Raw genomic sequence first — 14,358 nt, 5'->3', positions numbered from 1 at the left:
CAGCAGATGTTCTAGCCAAAGCTTCAGTTTATGGGGTGGAACGGTACTGTCACATAGATTTCACTGGTTCTTCTCAGTTCCTAGAGCAGTCTAGGACTGGGAGGCCACAGAGATATTTTTAAGCCCTTGTCTGTTTGGATTCAGCACAGGATGTCCATCTCTAGAATTCATCTTAATTGATGGCCTAGATAGTACAAATAGCAACCATCAGTAAAAACCACATGTGTAGAAAATATATTATGGGAAGTTGGACCTCGAATAATGTTACAGTGACATAAAACTGGAGTGGCACCATGAAAGTCAAGATTATAGTTTTACTCCTTAATTGTAGGTTTGATGGACATCTTAAGTATTTCTTAATTTCTGTGGGACTGGGATTGGGACACAAACAGAGGAGTCATTGAAAGTATATTTCTATGGATAAGCAGTAGAACAGCAAAACTTTGCTGAATTAAATTAAATTAATACTTCAAGCAAATGGTTTTAGCCCTACATTTCATCAAAGCTCAGAGGACTATGATTCATCAAAGGACCTAGTCATATCTTGTGAGTTAAATATTCTCGGTCCATATTCTCAGGTTCAGTTCAGAAGGCTCTGAAATCCATTCAGTAAGAGAAGATCAAGCAAAATAATTTGATGATCTCTGTGAATAACAGATAATTCTGGAATCAATGACATGAAGAATAGTTAATGTGCTACATCAAGACTAAATTGCATCTTACATTTTTAATTCTGAAGAACATTTTCCATTGTGAAAGTGGAGCTGCTCAAAGAGAACCCAAATCAGATGGTCAAAGAGCTAGGACACTGAGGCCAGATCCATAGCCAAACACCAGTGACTTTGAAGCCACACAGAAACAGAAATGTCAGCCTAAGCAGAGAAACTTTCCTCCAGAAATGAGAAAATGTAGAGGGAGAGAGCTGCGTAGAGATTACCCAGCACATCCTTCTTAAAAAAGTCATGCCAAGGATAGCAAATGGGAATGGCAGAAGTAGAAATGGTTATTGGATCATGTTGTCCACGTGGTGTTGGGCCAGTGCAATGGGTTTATGCCTCTGCTGAACTCTAGAGCTGCATCTCGTTGTCCACATACCTGGCCAAGGATCTGGAAACCAGAAAGGAGGGGTCTGAGAACTACCATTTCCTGCAGTTCACCTCCGCAGCACAGGGGATAAACTTAGTACCACAGAGGAACTGAGCTGTTAAGAAAGGTCATTGTTTTCTTACATTATTGTCTTTGTGTCTTTGCCTTATATCTTGCACAGTCGCGTGCTGAGCATACGGTGTTTATGCAGTATTACCAGGCGGGAATGGTAAGCTATTACAATTGCTTTGCACAGCTATAAATTCCCACCAATATCTACAAGGCAATAGAGAATCAGATCCTCATAGTAGTAACATGGTTTGTGGACAACAGCAGGTTCCTGTATTTAATGTTTACCATTCTGGCATCATGGCAGGGTTCCTACACACTGCGTTGACTGTGGCACAGGGGTGATCAAGCTGATGTTTGCAGGTCAGTTATTGTTTAAAAAAATTCCCTTGAAAGGACACCAGTTTACATGCATCATTAAAGCTCCATCAGCACATTACACAGCTCCAGGTTGTAAACCATGCCAGATCAGGACCCTTCATTCTTTAGATGGATGAGAGTAATGATGCCAGCAGTGACAGGGTATGCATCCTGATTAGGCATTGTGACCAAGAGGCAAGACTTTTGAAAAATGATCTTCCAAAGATGATTGCAAGTAACGCAGCAGGTGCTGGAAACTTTTCTGCATCACTGGATCTGTTTCATTGACTCCCAACATTTCACTGATAAATGTGATTGCACTTTTCCCTCACTCAGCAAATATAGTGACTAGCAGAGTAAAGCAAACTTTAGCATCTGTGTTTATATCCATTGATCTACGTCTTGTAAGTGTTATGTCACTTGAAAATCTTTATGAAAACAGATAATTTATAACGGCAAGGAGATAAACTGCTATCCGTCTTATTGCGGTCTTAATGTAAGCTGGTTTATGTCCTTCATTACTGACCATAGTACTCAATTGATCCCAGATAATAAGGCAGAGACTTTTTCATTTCTAAATAAGCGATTTAAGGCTAGCTTGCATTTGTAATTCCTGAAAGACAGTTGTCTTCTGCTCAGTATCTTGTCCTGCATAAAGGAGTTTGGGGCTTTAGACCTTGGGCTTGTGTGAAAAGGTGACAAATTCTGTAATGAGATCAACCATTATCACAGCAGTGGCAGGCATGCAGGACTTCTAGCATTTGCAGTAAAAAAGGTGGCAAAGGACTGTGAGTGGAGACCAAACAACCTTCCCACAACTGGAGAAGACAAGGGCATCGGTGGCAGATCACCACCCAACTGCACAGAGACAGTTAACCTTTTTAAGGATCTCACTTTCAGAAAAGATGCATGCAGTCAACTTCCAGAAGAGAAATCTCAAGGAATTACTTTGACTTTGAGGGATGGGATAGAAATTGAAGAGGTTAAAAACCATAAGCACAGTTTTTCAGTTCAAGCATATTTTCTTGTTTCTCTGCATCTGGACATATTCATCTCTTCCTGGCTTTGAAACTCTAGACCCCTGGAAGCCTCCTACAAATCTTAATAAAGGCGGAGTCTCAGCCCAATTCTGCCACATTCCCTCCATCTCTTAGGGTTTTTAACACTGCCATTCTTTAGAAGGAAGCAGTTTTAGTTAGATCAGCCAAAATGCATTCCGTTACAATGCTGCAGCCTTCTGGAGTTGAGGTAATTTTAAAAAAAAATTTTTTTTCCTAAACCCTAGCATTTATCCTTTAAAATTTGAATTGTCTTTAATGTGACAGTCACCACAGCAGAGCTACCTTTTCTGTTTTGCTCTGAACTCATCTTGAGATGTGTTGATATTCTCAGCAGGTTTTGTCCTGGACTTCAGCCATTTCTTACTTTGTTAGAAAGATACAGAGCTAGTTTTATCTTGAAAATTGAAATCTAACCTGTATTTTTATTTAGCCTGAAAGTGTGTAATTCAGTTTGCTGTTATGCAGTGTAAATACACTCTTCATCTATTGACTTGGGGATTACTTTTCTTGTGTGTTGTTGTCATGGTTTAACCCCAGCCGGCAACTAAGCACCACACAGCCCCTCGCTCACTCCCCCCTGGTGGGATGGGGGAGAGAATCGGAAGCGTAAAAGTGAGAAAACTTGTGGGTTGAGATGAAAACAGGTTAATAGGTAAAGCAAAAGCAACACATGCAAGCAAAGCAAAACAAGGAATTCATTCACTACTTCCCATCGGCAGGCAGGTGTGTAGCCATCTCCAGGAAAGCAGGGCTCCATCACGCGTAACGGTTACCTGGGAAGACAAACACCATCATGCCAAACATCCCTCCCTTTCTTCTTCTTCCCCCAGCTTTACATGCTGAGCATGACGTCATATGGTGTGGAATATCCCTTTGGTTAGTTGAGGTCAGCTGTCTCAGCTGTGTCCCCTCCCAGCCTCTTGTGCACCCCCAGCCTGCTCGCTGGTGGGGTGATGTGAGAAGCAGAGAAGGCCTTGACTCTGTGTAAGCACTGCTCAGCAATAACTAAAACATCCCTGTATTGTCAACGCTGTTTCCAGCACAAGTCCAAAACATAGCCCCATACTAGCTACTATGAAGAAAATTAACTCTACCCCAGCCAAAACCAGCACATTCTGTACCCCTTATTCCATACCATTTATGTCCTGCTCAGGTCCCACACTATCCAATACGTTCTTTTTAACCACCACCCCCCTTCCCATCCTTTGATACAATACACAGATATCATTCCCTTAGTCTATGGACCGCCTCTGTGAGACGTCTGTGAAATGTCCATAAATGTCCACAAAATGTCCATTGAGTTCATTTAGTCCATGACTTTGGACTCCATGTGTGATGGTGATCACTCAGGACAGGAGAGGTGGTGTGTTGCATGGAGTCACTGGGCACCAAAACCAGCTCAGGTCGGGTCACTGCTGCACTTGCACTGCTTCTTGTAAGGCTTGGCCTCCATTGGTTTGGGTGGTTCCTGCTATAGTAATTCCTACAACATGCAACTAAGATCCCTGGTTACAACAATTTAAAGGTATTTCCATTACAGTCTCCACACCTGGCGCCTTTGGACCAGACCATAGGGTTTAACATTGCAATGAACTCCTCCCTTTGCTCCTGCTCCAGCTTATCCACAAACTGTAGTCCCTTAGGGGTGTGCCTGCCCCAAGTGGAGTCTTATCTAGAGCCACAGTCTCTTCAGGAGTCTATTTGCTGCAGCTGCTGACAACTTGCCATCCTTGCTCTCCTCTCCCCCCAACACATGCACCTCCTGCTCAGACTGCAGTCATGCTCTCAGCCCCACTCAGATTAGCACCATTGACAGAAGAGGGCTTGTGCTGCTTTGAGGTCGCAGTTACACCTTGCAAAATAAGGTACAGCACAGTGCGAGAAACACTGCCAATTTTCTTTGACTTTTCTTTTGTTTCCTGAGTAATTTGTGACGTTCTTTTTTGATTGGAATATCTTTCCTCCTTCTCCCCCCTTGTTTCATTGACAATGAAGTTGGATGAAGTCCAACAGCGAATTTGGATTTCGTTAAGGCCAATTCCACTCATGATGCAGATCTGAAGACTTGAATCAAAGCTGTGATTGTTGCCGTACTGACACCCAAACTGCTCTGAGTGTGCATGCATAGATTCCTCTCTCCCAGAATGGAAAAAGAAGAAAGGAAAAAAAAAAAAAAACTTGATTTGTTGAGCATAATTGTATGGATAATCTCAATCCATTACTTTGTGGCACAGAACAGTTTTCCATTCACACATCCATCTTCCCTGAAATAAGAGATTATTCTTACATTTTATTCACATAATGGTTTTGATAGAAAATCTGTTTTGCTGCAGATGAGGGCCCTGGAGGTTTTTGGTCTATTGTAATACATAAGAGCTGCCTGACATTGCAGCATTCGTTCTCTAGTGCTATTGCCTAGCAGGGCTAAAAGCACTGACATCTTTTACAGTTCTGCTATTGCCATTATCCATTTCAATGGGGTTTAAATGTAAAAGTGAAATTGATGGTGTTAAAGCATGAATTTCAATCATGCTAAGAAAGAAGATATTGATGGGTGCTAGCAAGGGAGTTCTGGACAAAAATACGGCAAGGGAGAAGCTGAAAGGCTGATTGTTATAAACCCGGTGTCTCTGTTTTATTGGGTTACAGAGCTACCACACATAAAAAGACATCGGTCCATGTTGCATAACTCAGGACGAGGTGAATTTGTCCTTGTCAGTATTATGGCGACCGTCTCCTTCCTCCTCGCTGAGGTGGGACTTCATGGAAAAATCTTCAAGTCTTTATTCAGCTTTTTATCTGAGATTTAAGGTGTACCTTCTCATTAATCTTTGTAGTCAGGGTGATTTCTTGTGGCTACAGACTATTGTGCTTCTTGTAAAAATCATACCTTTCTAATTACAGTGCAGCATTCTGTCTGAGACTGAGTCTTTACAGAGCAGTAGAAGAGACACTTTGTACTGTACAAATTATAAAGAACATGGTAACTCAGAGTTAGCAAAACTAATGAGGAAGAGGTAAGGCTGTTTTGCAGGAGCTTAATGAGTTGGATTTTAATTTCCACAGCAGATAACCGGAGCTGTGAGCAACCTTGACACAAATGGAAAACAGAATCATGAAGTGTTATGTGGTCCATTGAAGCACCTCTGGCACAACTATTGCACTGACCCCTGCTTGGATCAAGACAAACGTCCACGACAGAGTTTCTCTGGGGTTGTGGTCAGCTTTCTCCTTGCCTGCCTCTGCATGCCCTGTATCCTAAGGCTTAATACCATTACCAAGAATTAGGCAACTTTGTGAGAAACACAGCCATATTTTGGGGATCTCCACATTTATCTTGGGTTGCAGACAACTGAAAAGGCTTGTCTGGTGTCTTGATTTATTTGTATTTGTGCTTCCATGACAGCAGTGTGCTCTATACCTGTTTAATTGGTTTAAGTCAAATTTAAACACTAAGCAATCTTAAAACAACAGAGCTTACAACAGAGCTGTGGTCTTGATAACAGAATTATAGATAAGGTTACAAAGAAGAAAATAAAATCATAATGTTACATTTCAGACTATACTCTACAATAGAAGTCCTCCTTAGCTTCTATGGTATTTTCACTACCTGGAGGGAGGGAGGAAGGGCAGAGAAAGGGATGGTGTGTCTCCAAGCACCTCTTTCTGCCTATCTTCAAAATAGAAGCCCTTCTGCCTTCCCCATCTTAATGTTTCCAAGCCTCCTGCATCCCTGAAAAATGCTATCCCTCCTAGCTTTAGTGACTTTCTCACAAAGCAGAATATTTGTTGCAAGACTTTCTCAGTCATGTCCCATAAGCATAAAAACAGGATGGATTACAAACTTAGTATTCAGAGTGTTCTTTCTAAATAAACTCCTTTTCCCACCTCCTATTAGTTTGGTATCCCTGCTGCCATAACATCTGCCCTGTGGTTTAAGTCCCAGTCCCGGTTTCCTCCATCTACTGCTTGCTCAGCCTAAAGTGGGAGAAAAATGCCTATAGGATCAGTATGTTCAAACCATTTGAGGAAAAGAGCATGACAAGGTGCCAAAGAAATGTTAGTGACTCACAAAGGTTCCTAGCAAGCAACAATAATAATGTGTATAAAGTGGATTTTTATTCAAGATTTCCTTAGGCAGCCCCTTTCTTATCAAAAGATACCATTTTGTGATAAAAATCATTATGTATGTTTAGCAAAATGTTTCCATTGTACTCTTAATAAAATGTCTTCTTCCCCTGAAAGTGTTTTGAGATGAATGTATACTGATGTGCGAACACATGGTTTTATCTTCATAGGAATTTGTTACGAATAGTCTTTGAAAGCGTCTGTCTCAAGCTGCAGGTTTTCCCATTCAATCTGCACTGTTTGTGTTTATCCTCTCGCCAGCAGCATCTGCAGCCAAGACTTTCTGCAGAGTCAAATCACAGCATTTTGAATGGAATGTAAAATCCTTAGTGACGGACCTCTTCAGTAGACTAGATGTACCACTAAATAAAAATTGACTGATTTTGTTTCAAGGAAATGGTGACATACATTTCAATATGAACCCAGCCGCCTATCTGGCCCTGTAGTTGTACTCAGTAGTGGTAGTCCTACTTGTAAGTGTACTGTGGTGACGGTTTGAAATCTTAGCGGTATGGCTGGATCCTGTTGGATAAAGCCACAACCAATACCAGTCCTAAAAACTCTGAAATCTGTATTTTACTTTAACAACTAAGAAAGTGAAATCTTCTCCTCTGACTATACAAAGGAATGGTCATATACAACTGCAAATTAATTGCCTGTAAAGGCAAACCTGCCTGGTTATGCGCTGTCATGGTTAAGGATTTAACCCAGAGTGTCCCAGCATTGCAGACTGAGTCTATGTTAAATTACGTTTAATATTTTCAAGTTTGCAAGATAAGTAAAAAGATATAAATAAAATATTACAAAATAAATAGCTACTTCACATAGCAGCTCCTATTCTTATTTACTTAATTGCAATAGTAATGATGATGATATACTGTATTGCTGTGGAGGCTACAGTTAAGGGACTAGGGTCTCATTGCACCAGGACTTGACAAAATGAATCAAAAATATGATCCTTTCAGCAAAGCCATTGCCAGTGCATCAGTGGAAGTGATTAGTTAAGACAAGTGTCTAACTTGTAGTTCTTGAGCTGCATGAGGCTCACAGAAGATGTAAGCGTGGTGCGAACGTGGGACTTGCCTGCAGTGACTGATGGCTGGATGATGCTGGCAGGAGGGCTGGTCTGTAACCAGCATCCCTGGCCAGAGGAGGAAGCCTGACAGCAGAGCCCATTGCAGCCGCGCTATTTGGCTGGACGGTGACACAGCTGCATACTCATCCTGGTCTCATTTGGGCTAGAGAGGTGGCCGGGGAGCCTTTTTCACTGAAGAGATATTTGTCTCCATTAGTACTTGAATTTCGTAGTAGGTTCCCTGTAGCTCTCACAGCTCTTTTGCTTGTCATGTGTTCTTTGTGTTTTAGGCTTATAACTTGGGTAATATTCAGAGAATGTAAAGCTAGGGGACTAAAGTACTTATTTAATTTATAAAGACATGCAAGCATTTCTCCAAGGTTATTCAGGGCAGCTAAATTAGCTCCTTAACAAGCTTTGTGTTAATATATTCCTGACTTTTTGTCTAAGTCCTGTTTATTTCATGTGAGTTTATTCAGCAAGTGGAATAAAACCTGTTTTGAGAGTCTGCCAGCATCTAGCATATCTGTAGCTCCCAGGAGAAGGAAATGTAGATGCCCAGGTACATCTGCAAATGGGAACGCGTATACAGTAGTCCATCTGGATCCTGTACTAACAGATTATTGACAAAGCACTCATGCATGTAGACCATGAGCAACCCTAATACTGAGGGAGCACTCTGAAAAGTGAGAGATGGAAAGACAGAGACCATGAATAAAAATAAAATTCTAGACCTTTTTATCTGTGTTGCTTTATCACTAGGTATGTTTTCAGAGAAAGACCTTGGAATTAATTAGCAGACTTTTCTTGCCCAAGCTTGTTTATGATATGAAGATTATTTACATTTCTATAGAAATCATTAATAATATTCAACCTGAAAATTACCAGTTTGTCTAAATAGGGTAAATAGTAATACATGTTGAAAACCACCTGACCTAGCCTAACTGGTTAATTCACAAAGCTGTATATCTTGTGTATGAATGCCCATTTCATCCCCTTTTCACTGCTCACACGTGCATGTACACATATACACACAGAATCTCAGTTACAGCTTTCCTCTTGGGATGCGTTAAAGTAAATGGAAAGCTGCTGCTTCTTCCAAAGCCTCTCATTCTGCATTCTTGAGAGAGGCAGAATTAAACGGAGGGGATGGGATAGAAATATGGAAGGCAATAGTAATAGTATGCATGTATTTAAACCTAAAGCCTTCTTCTGTTAATTCAGATGTTCAATTTAAATTTGAATAGAGATTAATAAATTACACAAATTATAACACTTTGGACTTGGGTGTGGGCCAGTGGTGTTATATATAAGCTGTGTTGAGCTTCTGGAGCTTCAGCATGCTCATTCATATTCATCCAGTGCTAACCAGAGAAATAATAGCATTATCACCTAGTTCCGTAATCAAATAATGGGAAACGGATCTCCAGGAGTTTTGACTGGAATGGAAAGTAGTTTCTTGCTGTGTTTATTAGCTGGGATACTAAGGACTCAGCTGTGGTGAGTTAATGAGTGATATTTTAATGAATTTCTGAATCTGGATACAGAAGCATCCTGATGAAAGTAGAATTAGCTGTTTCAGTCTCTCATTGGCTTACCATATCCCCTGTATCTTATTAATTTTTTTGTCTTTGCAGTTTAGTGCCTTGCACAGAATGTTGACTGGCATGCTAGCTGAAGTATTGCTGTAGTTCTTGAATATTATTAATTATGATATTTCTTCAGTGGAAATGTATTAGGGGGCTATTAGAGGCGTATGTTAATTGTGTCTGTATTGCTTAGCTTTGTTTATTGGATTTTTCCTGTGATATATATTAATAGACTTCTAATAGACACGGCCACATTTTCAGAAGAAATGCGTGTAGCTGTGTAGGTCAAATTTGAAGACAGGTAAGTTACACATGAGGCAATGTATGAAAGCAAAACATGTGCCTGAGGTGAGGTAGTCACCAAATTAGTGTTTTGCCCATCTGTCTGATCACCCATGAATTCAGTGTTACTATACTAAACATGTAGTAGCAACACATTGGAGTATGACTGAATGTGATAAATTAGGAACTTGAAACTAAATGTACCATTAACTTGCTCTGCCTTCTGAAACTCGACATGTCGTATCCAGAAAAACAACAAGGAGGTAGTAGAATCAAGGTGTGCGGGGTTTTTTTCAGCATAGACCACACTGTAGCATATATTGACATGAAAATCTTCAACTTTTTGGACAGCTTCAAGGGAGCACTGAAACGTGCATATTTCCTGTCTGTCCCATGCAGGGAATTACTGGAACGCGGCTTCTTTCGTCACTTCATCATCCTACCTTCACTTCTCCACCTTCCAAGGAGAAACCAGCGCAGACATCTCTTTCTATTTCAAAACATCGGCCTCGGACGGGGTGTTTCTTGAGAATCTGGGGAACACTGACTTCATCAAACTAGAGCTGAAATGTAAGTATGTGCTTCTCGTCACTCTTCTTGGCACCTGAAGTGGGTTTGTGTCAGAGAGCAGGTTTCAAGGAATGTGTATCATTCAGTAAAGTGTGTAAGCTCACTAAATTCAGGAAAAACTTCCAAATCAAGCTGCTTGACATATTTTCAAGTTGCCTTACGTGGGAGGAGCGCTTGAGGTATATTTGGATTGTTTATTGAGGGGAGAAATACAAAGAAGGCTAGAACTGGTAACATCAGTTATAAAAATGACACTGACCTGAAAAGATTTTTCAAAATTGCATGCCAGATTTATTTCTTTAACGTGTATGTCTGCAGCTGTGTATGCTTTTCTATTTTATCTCACTGTTGTTTGGAAATAGGGGAAAGAAAAAAAAAAAGAGAGGAGAGAGCCAGAGAGCTGTAAGGAGCCAGAGAGCTGAAAACTTGCATATGATATTTAAAAGCCCTAAAAAATCTCATAGAAATAAATCTTTATCAGTATTATCTGTTAATAAAATCGCTGATCCAAAAAAAGAGGGCATAATGATATCAAGAAGCAAGTTAATTTTATTATTTAAACCATTTTTAATGGCCCAGGGGCAAACTTTCCAAGGAAGATGAGAAGATCCTCAGCTGTACCTGAATTCTGCTTAGTGAAAGTGAAGCAGTTGAATTAGGGGGGGGAAATGTTTTATGTCTCCTTTGTTCTCCCTCGACCCAGTTTACCCTGTTATAAACAGGAGGGATGACAGGCCTGCTGTGCTACATGTGGCTGTTATTACAGCCTCAAGTGGCACATTACAAGCAGCAGGGTTACATGAGTACAGCAAGCTGCCTTCCTGCACTCCAGCACCAGGAAAAGCATTTGTGCTTCTGTTTGCTGCAGGAGCTACTCGTGAAAGCAAAGAACCCAGCTCTAAATATTGATGCACAAAAGTCAGCATCAGAAGTCACTAATGTTGAAAGAGAAGAAATCATTTGCATACCCCAAATAATCAATTTTTATGCAGATTCAGTGCGATTTACATGCACACATCTAATTTTAAAACAAAAAGCCATTTTTGACACTTCCCAAAGTCTAAATACACAAATTAGAACGTGGAAATTTAGAAACCACCAGGAGGCCCCTCTAAAACGTAACTAAATTTCCCCTTCAGGTAAGAGTAAAGTGCCAAGTTCCAAGTGGGTGACAGCTTCTTTCCCTCTTTCTACAAGGAATTTAGTGGATGTTGCTTAATCCCAATTTTCTGTAATCTGCAACTGGTGCAAATCAAAATAGCTCCTATTGAGTCACAGGGAGTAGTCTCATTTGTATTACCAAGGGGCACAGCCCTTTAATAATTAAGTGGCAGCTATTTCTAATTTCACTTTGAACTTAAGTAGTACTTACAGTCAGCTGAGGTGGGCATCTCTGGAGCTTCTTGTTCTTCTGAGGTATGGAAGGTGTTCTCAGCTGTTGCAGTTATCAAACCAGCCATGCTGTTCGCTTAGCTAAAACATGAATAAAGGTGACTTGGCAGTAACTGTAATTCTTTTGAACTCAACAGTTTAAGTAATAATCATGCTGCAGTGGCTCACTGACTAGATGCACCCGTTCAAGAAAGCATGTGGCAGTGTACCCAGAATATCATTAAACAGGATTTTGATTTTAAGCCTATGCTTGAGATCCACTGACTTTGCTGTGATTTGGCATATGTATCAATTCAACTTTAGCCTCATGTCCCTGAATCTAAACCTTAGATTACAAATTCTCAAATGGTAGAAATGGAAATATCATCGGTAAAAACAGTCTATAAGGTCAAATGTACTATTGCTGTTTAAAGTAGTGAAAACTTCTTGATTAAAATTATGCTGACTGTATTTGCTAAAAAGGACAAAGCAGTTCATTTGATAGAATTGCGTTCACTCTGCCCTTTCTTTCCTGGAAACTATTGCTTGAAATTTTCAGAGCTCCAGAAAATAGGCCTTTCTATGACTTGAATGTTCCAACAGTCATAGCTCAAAAAGGGTTGAATACTGTGCTTTTAGTAACAAAGAGAAACTCATTCTCTCTTCTGAATTACACATTTATTTAATGAATGTTTGTTTTATACAGTTTTCATGTTTGTTTGTTCCATTCTAGTCTGCACTTACGTTTTGTTGGAATTCATTCAAATGAAAAGTAGTTTCAGGATTTCAGAAGTTCCTTACGTGACTTACAATAGACCTTTCTGCTTCTTAAAAGTTTGCTTCCCCTTTACAGAAGTCCCGTAAAATTAATATTTGAATTTGTTTCTTAACAGAAACATAAAGTTAAGTCAGTAAGGGAATTATAGAATTGCCCCTCAAGAAGGTTTCCTTTGGCAAGCTGCTTTCCAGCTAACCTCTCAAATTCTCTAGTAGAACAGCTATTTTGTATTAAAGTTTTTTGCATAATGGCTGTCATCACATATTTACTGCAAGCTGCTGCACTTCAAACAGTGGGTGCGTTGCTTTTGTCTGTTCGTTGCCTTCTCACACAGGTACAATTCTCATTGAAGAAGAATGACTTCCTATAAAACCTTTCCTTGATATCTTTACTTTTTACAATTCCAGAAGGAAAATGTTGAAATCAGTGTTCTGCCAGCAGACACTGCAAATTGTTTATTCTTCTTCCCTTATGTGTGAAATACCTGTGTATACCTGTAATATATGGTTATTGAAGCATAAGCTTAGCTCTACCGACTAGGAACTGACAGGGTCTGCAATATCCAGTATTTTAATCAGCTTGCTGCACTTGGTGAATGTATTAGGGAAACGAATCATTTGGTCTATAAAAATTCTTACCTTCAGGTCTTTGGAAAGGAGTTTGCTATTGCGTGTTTTATTCCGAGCACAAGAGTTGTCACTAGGAATACTCCTTAAATTATTTTATTGGTGTGCTGTCTTGGAGCTTCTTAAGGTCTAATAACTGCACAGATTATTTTCTAATCCTCTAGATTTATAAGAAAAGGAGGTGGAATCTTGCAGTATGTTGAAGAGTAACTTCATGTCTCTTCAGCAAAGCCCAAGACTGCCAACTCTGAGGAGAGGGGGAATACAGGAAGGAAGGGAAGAACATGTTTCTCTGATACAAGAAATAGCTTTTCCAAACAGCTGACAAGGAGGACTGTCATGAAGAAAACAGTGATAAAATGTTACTATGAATGTGGCTGAAGTCTTTGGTTATTCCATTTATCAAGCAGCTCCTCTGGCAGGCTTGTACTTGTCACCATTCATGGAAGAGCTGGCAGAGATGTAGAATTACTTGAAGCCTCAGTTTTTACATACATCAGCAAATTTACAGAACCCCATTATTTTTATAGCTGGCTGGTCAGCTGGCAACAGCTAGGATTGCTTAGAAAGGAGGTAGTTGGATAAGGTATAAATTTTTCTGTAAGGCAGTGCAACCATAGGTCTCTGGTCAAAACTTCCAAATGTTTTTAAAATTACAAATGTTTTTAGAGAGAAAAAAATCAATGTTTTCTTTTTTAGAGCTTTCCTATACGGTTTCAGGAGGGCTTAACCTAAAATCCAGTCGTCTTATAAAAACACCATTGAGAACACCATTTTTTCATTTACACTAGCCCCCTTCTTTAATCTTGACCTACCTTTTAAGACCAAGAGGTATATAACCTGCTGTCTACAAAGCCTACCCGGGCTGTCTCAGGCAGTTCCTTGTCAGTGCCTTTCTGTCCTGGTTTCAGTTGGGATAGAGTTAATTTTCTTCCTAGTAGCTGGTACAGTGCTGTGGTTTGGATTTAGGATGAGAATAATGTTGGTAACATGCTGATATTTTAGTTTTTGCTAAGTAGTGCTTACACTGGTCAAGGACTTTTCAGCTTCCCATTCTCTGCCAGGTGCACAAGCTGGGAGGGAGCACAGCAAGGACAGCTGACCCAGACTGGCCAAAGGGATATTCCATACCATATGACGTCATGCCCAGTATATAAACTGGGGGAGTTGGTTGGGGGGCAGCGATCGCTGCTTGGGGACAGGCTGGGCATTGGTCGATGGGTGATGAGCAGTGGCATCACTTGTTTTTCCTGAGTTTTGTTCCTCTCTTTCTCTCTCTCTCTCTCGTTGTTTTCCTTTTCATTACAATATCATTATAATTATTATTAATTTTACTTTATTTTATTTCAATTATTAAACTGTT

The 14,358-nt window shown here is 40.1% G+C and overlaps 1 protein-coding gene across 2 annotated transcripts in view; it reads left to right on the top strand.

The window, feature by feature from the left end:
- The window catches only part of CNTNAP2 (contactin associated protein 2), a 1,210,705-nt gene that overhangs the window by 1,071,762 nt on the left and 124,585 nt on the right, over positions 1-14,358 (top strand). The window contains exon 16 of one of the 2 annotated variants that reach the window (XM_087766327.1): positions 10,050-10,220. The exons of the other annotated variant lie outside the window; for it this stretch is intronic. Within the exon in view, the coding sequence (XP_087622453.1) occupies positions 10,050-10,220 (171 nt within the window). The remainder of the gene's footprint in view (positions 1-10,049; positions 10,221-14,358) is intronic. 2 annotated transcript variants of the gene reach the window in all.

This window comes from Nipponia nippon, unplaced genomic scaffold, assembly GCF_047370975.1.
Source record: "Nipponia nippon isolate SJK-2023a ecotype South Korea unplaced genomic scaffold, ASM4737097v1 scaffold_1, whole genome shotgun sequence".
In the NCBI taxonomy this organism is placed as follows: Eukaryota; Metazoa; Chordata; class Aves; order Pelecaniformes; family Threskiornithidae; genus Nipponia; species Nipponia nippon.
This window is presented reverse-complemented; position numbering and strand designations above follow the sequence as displayed.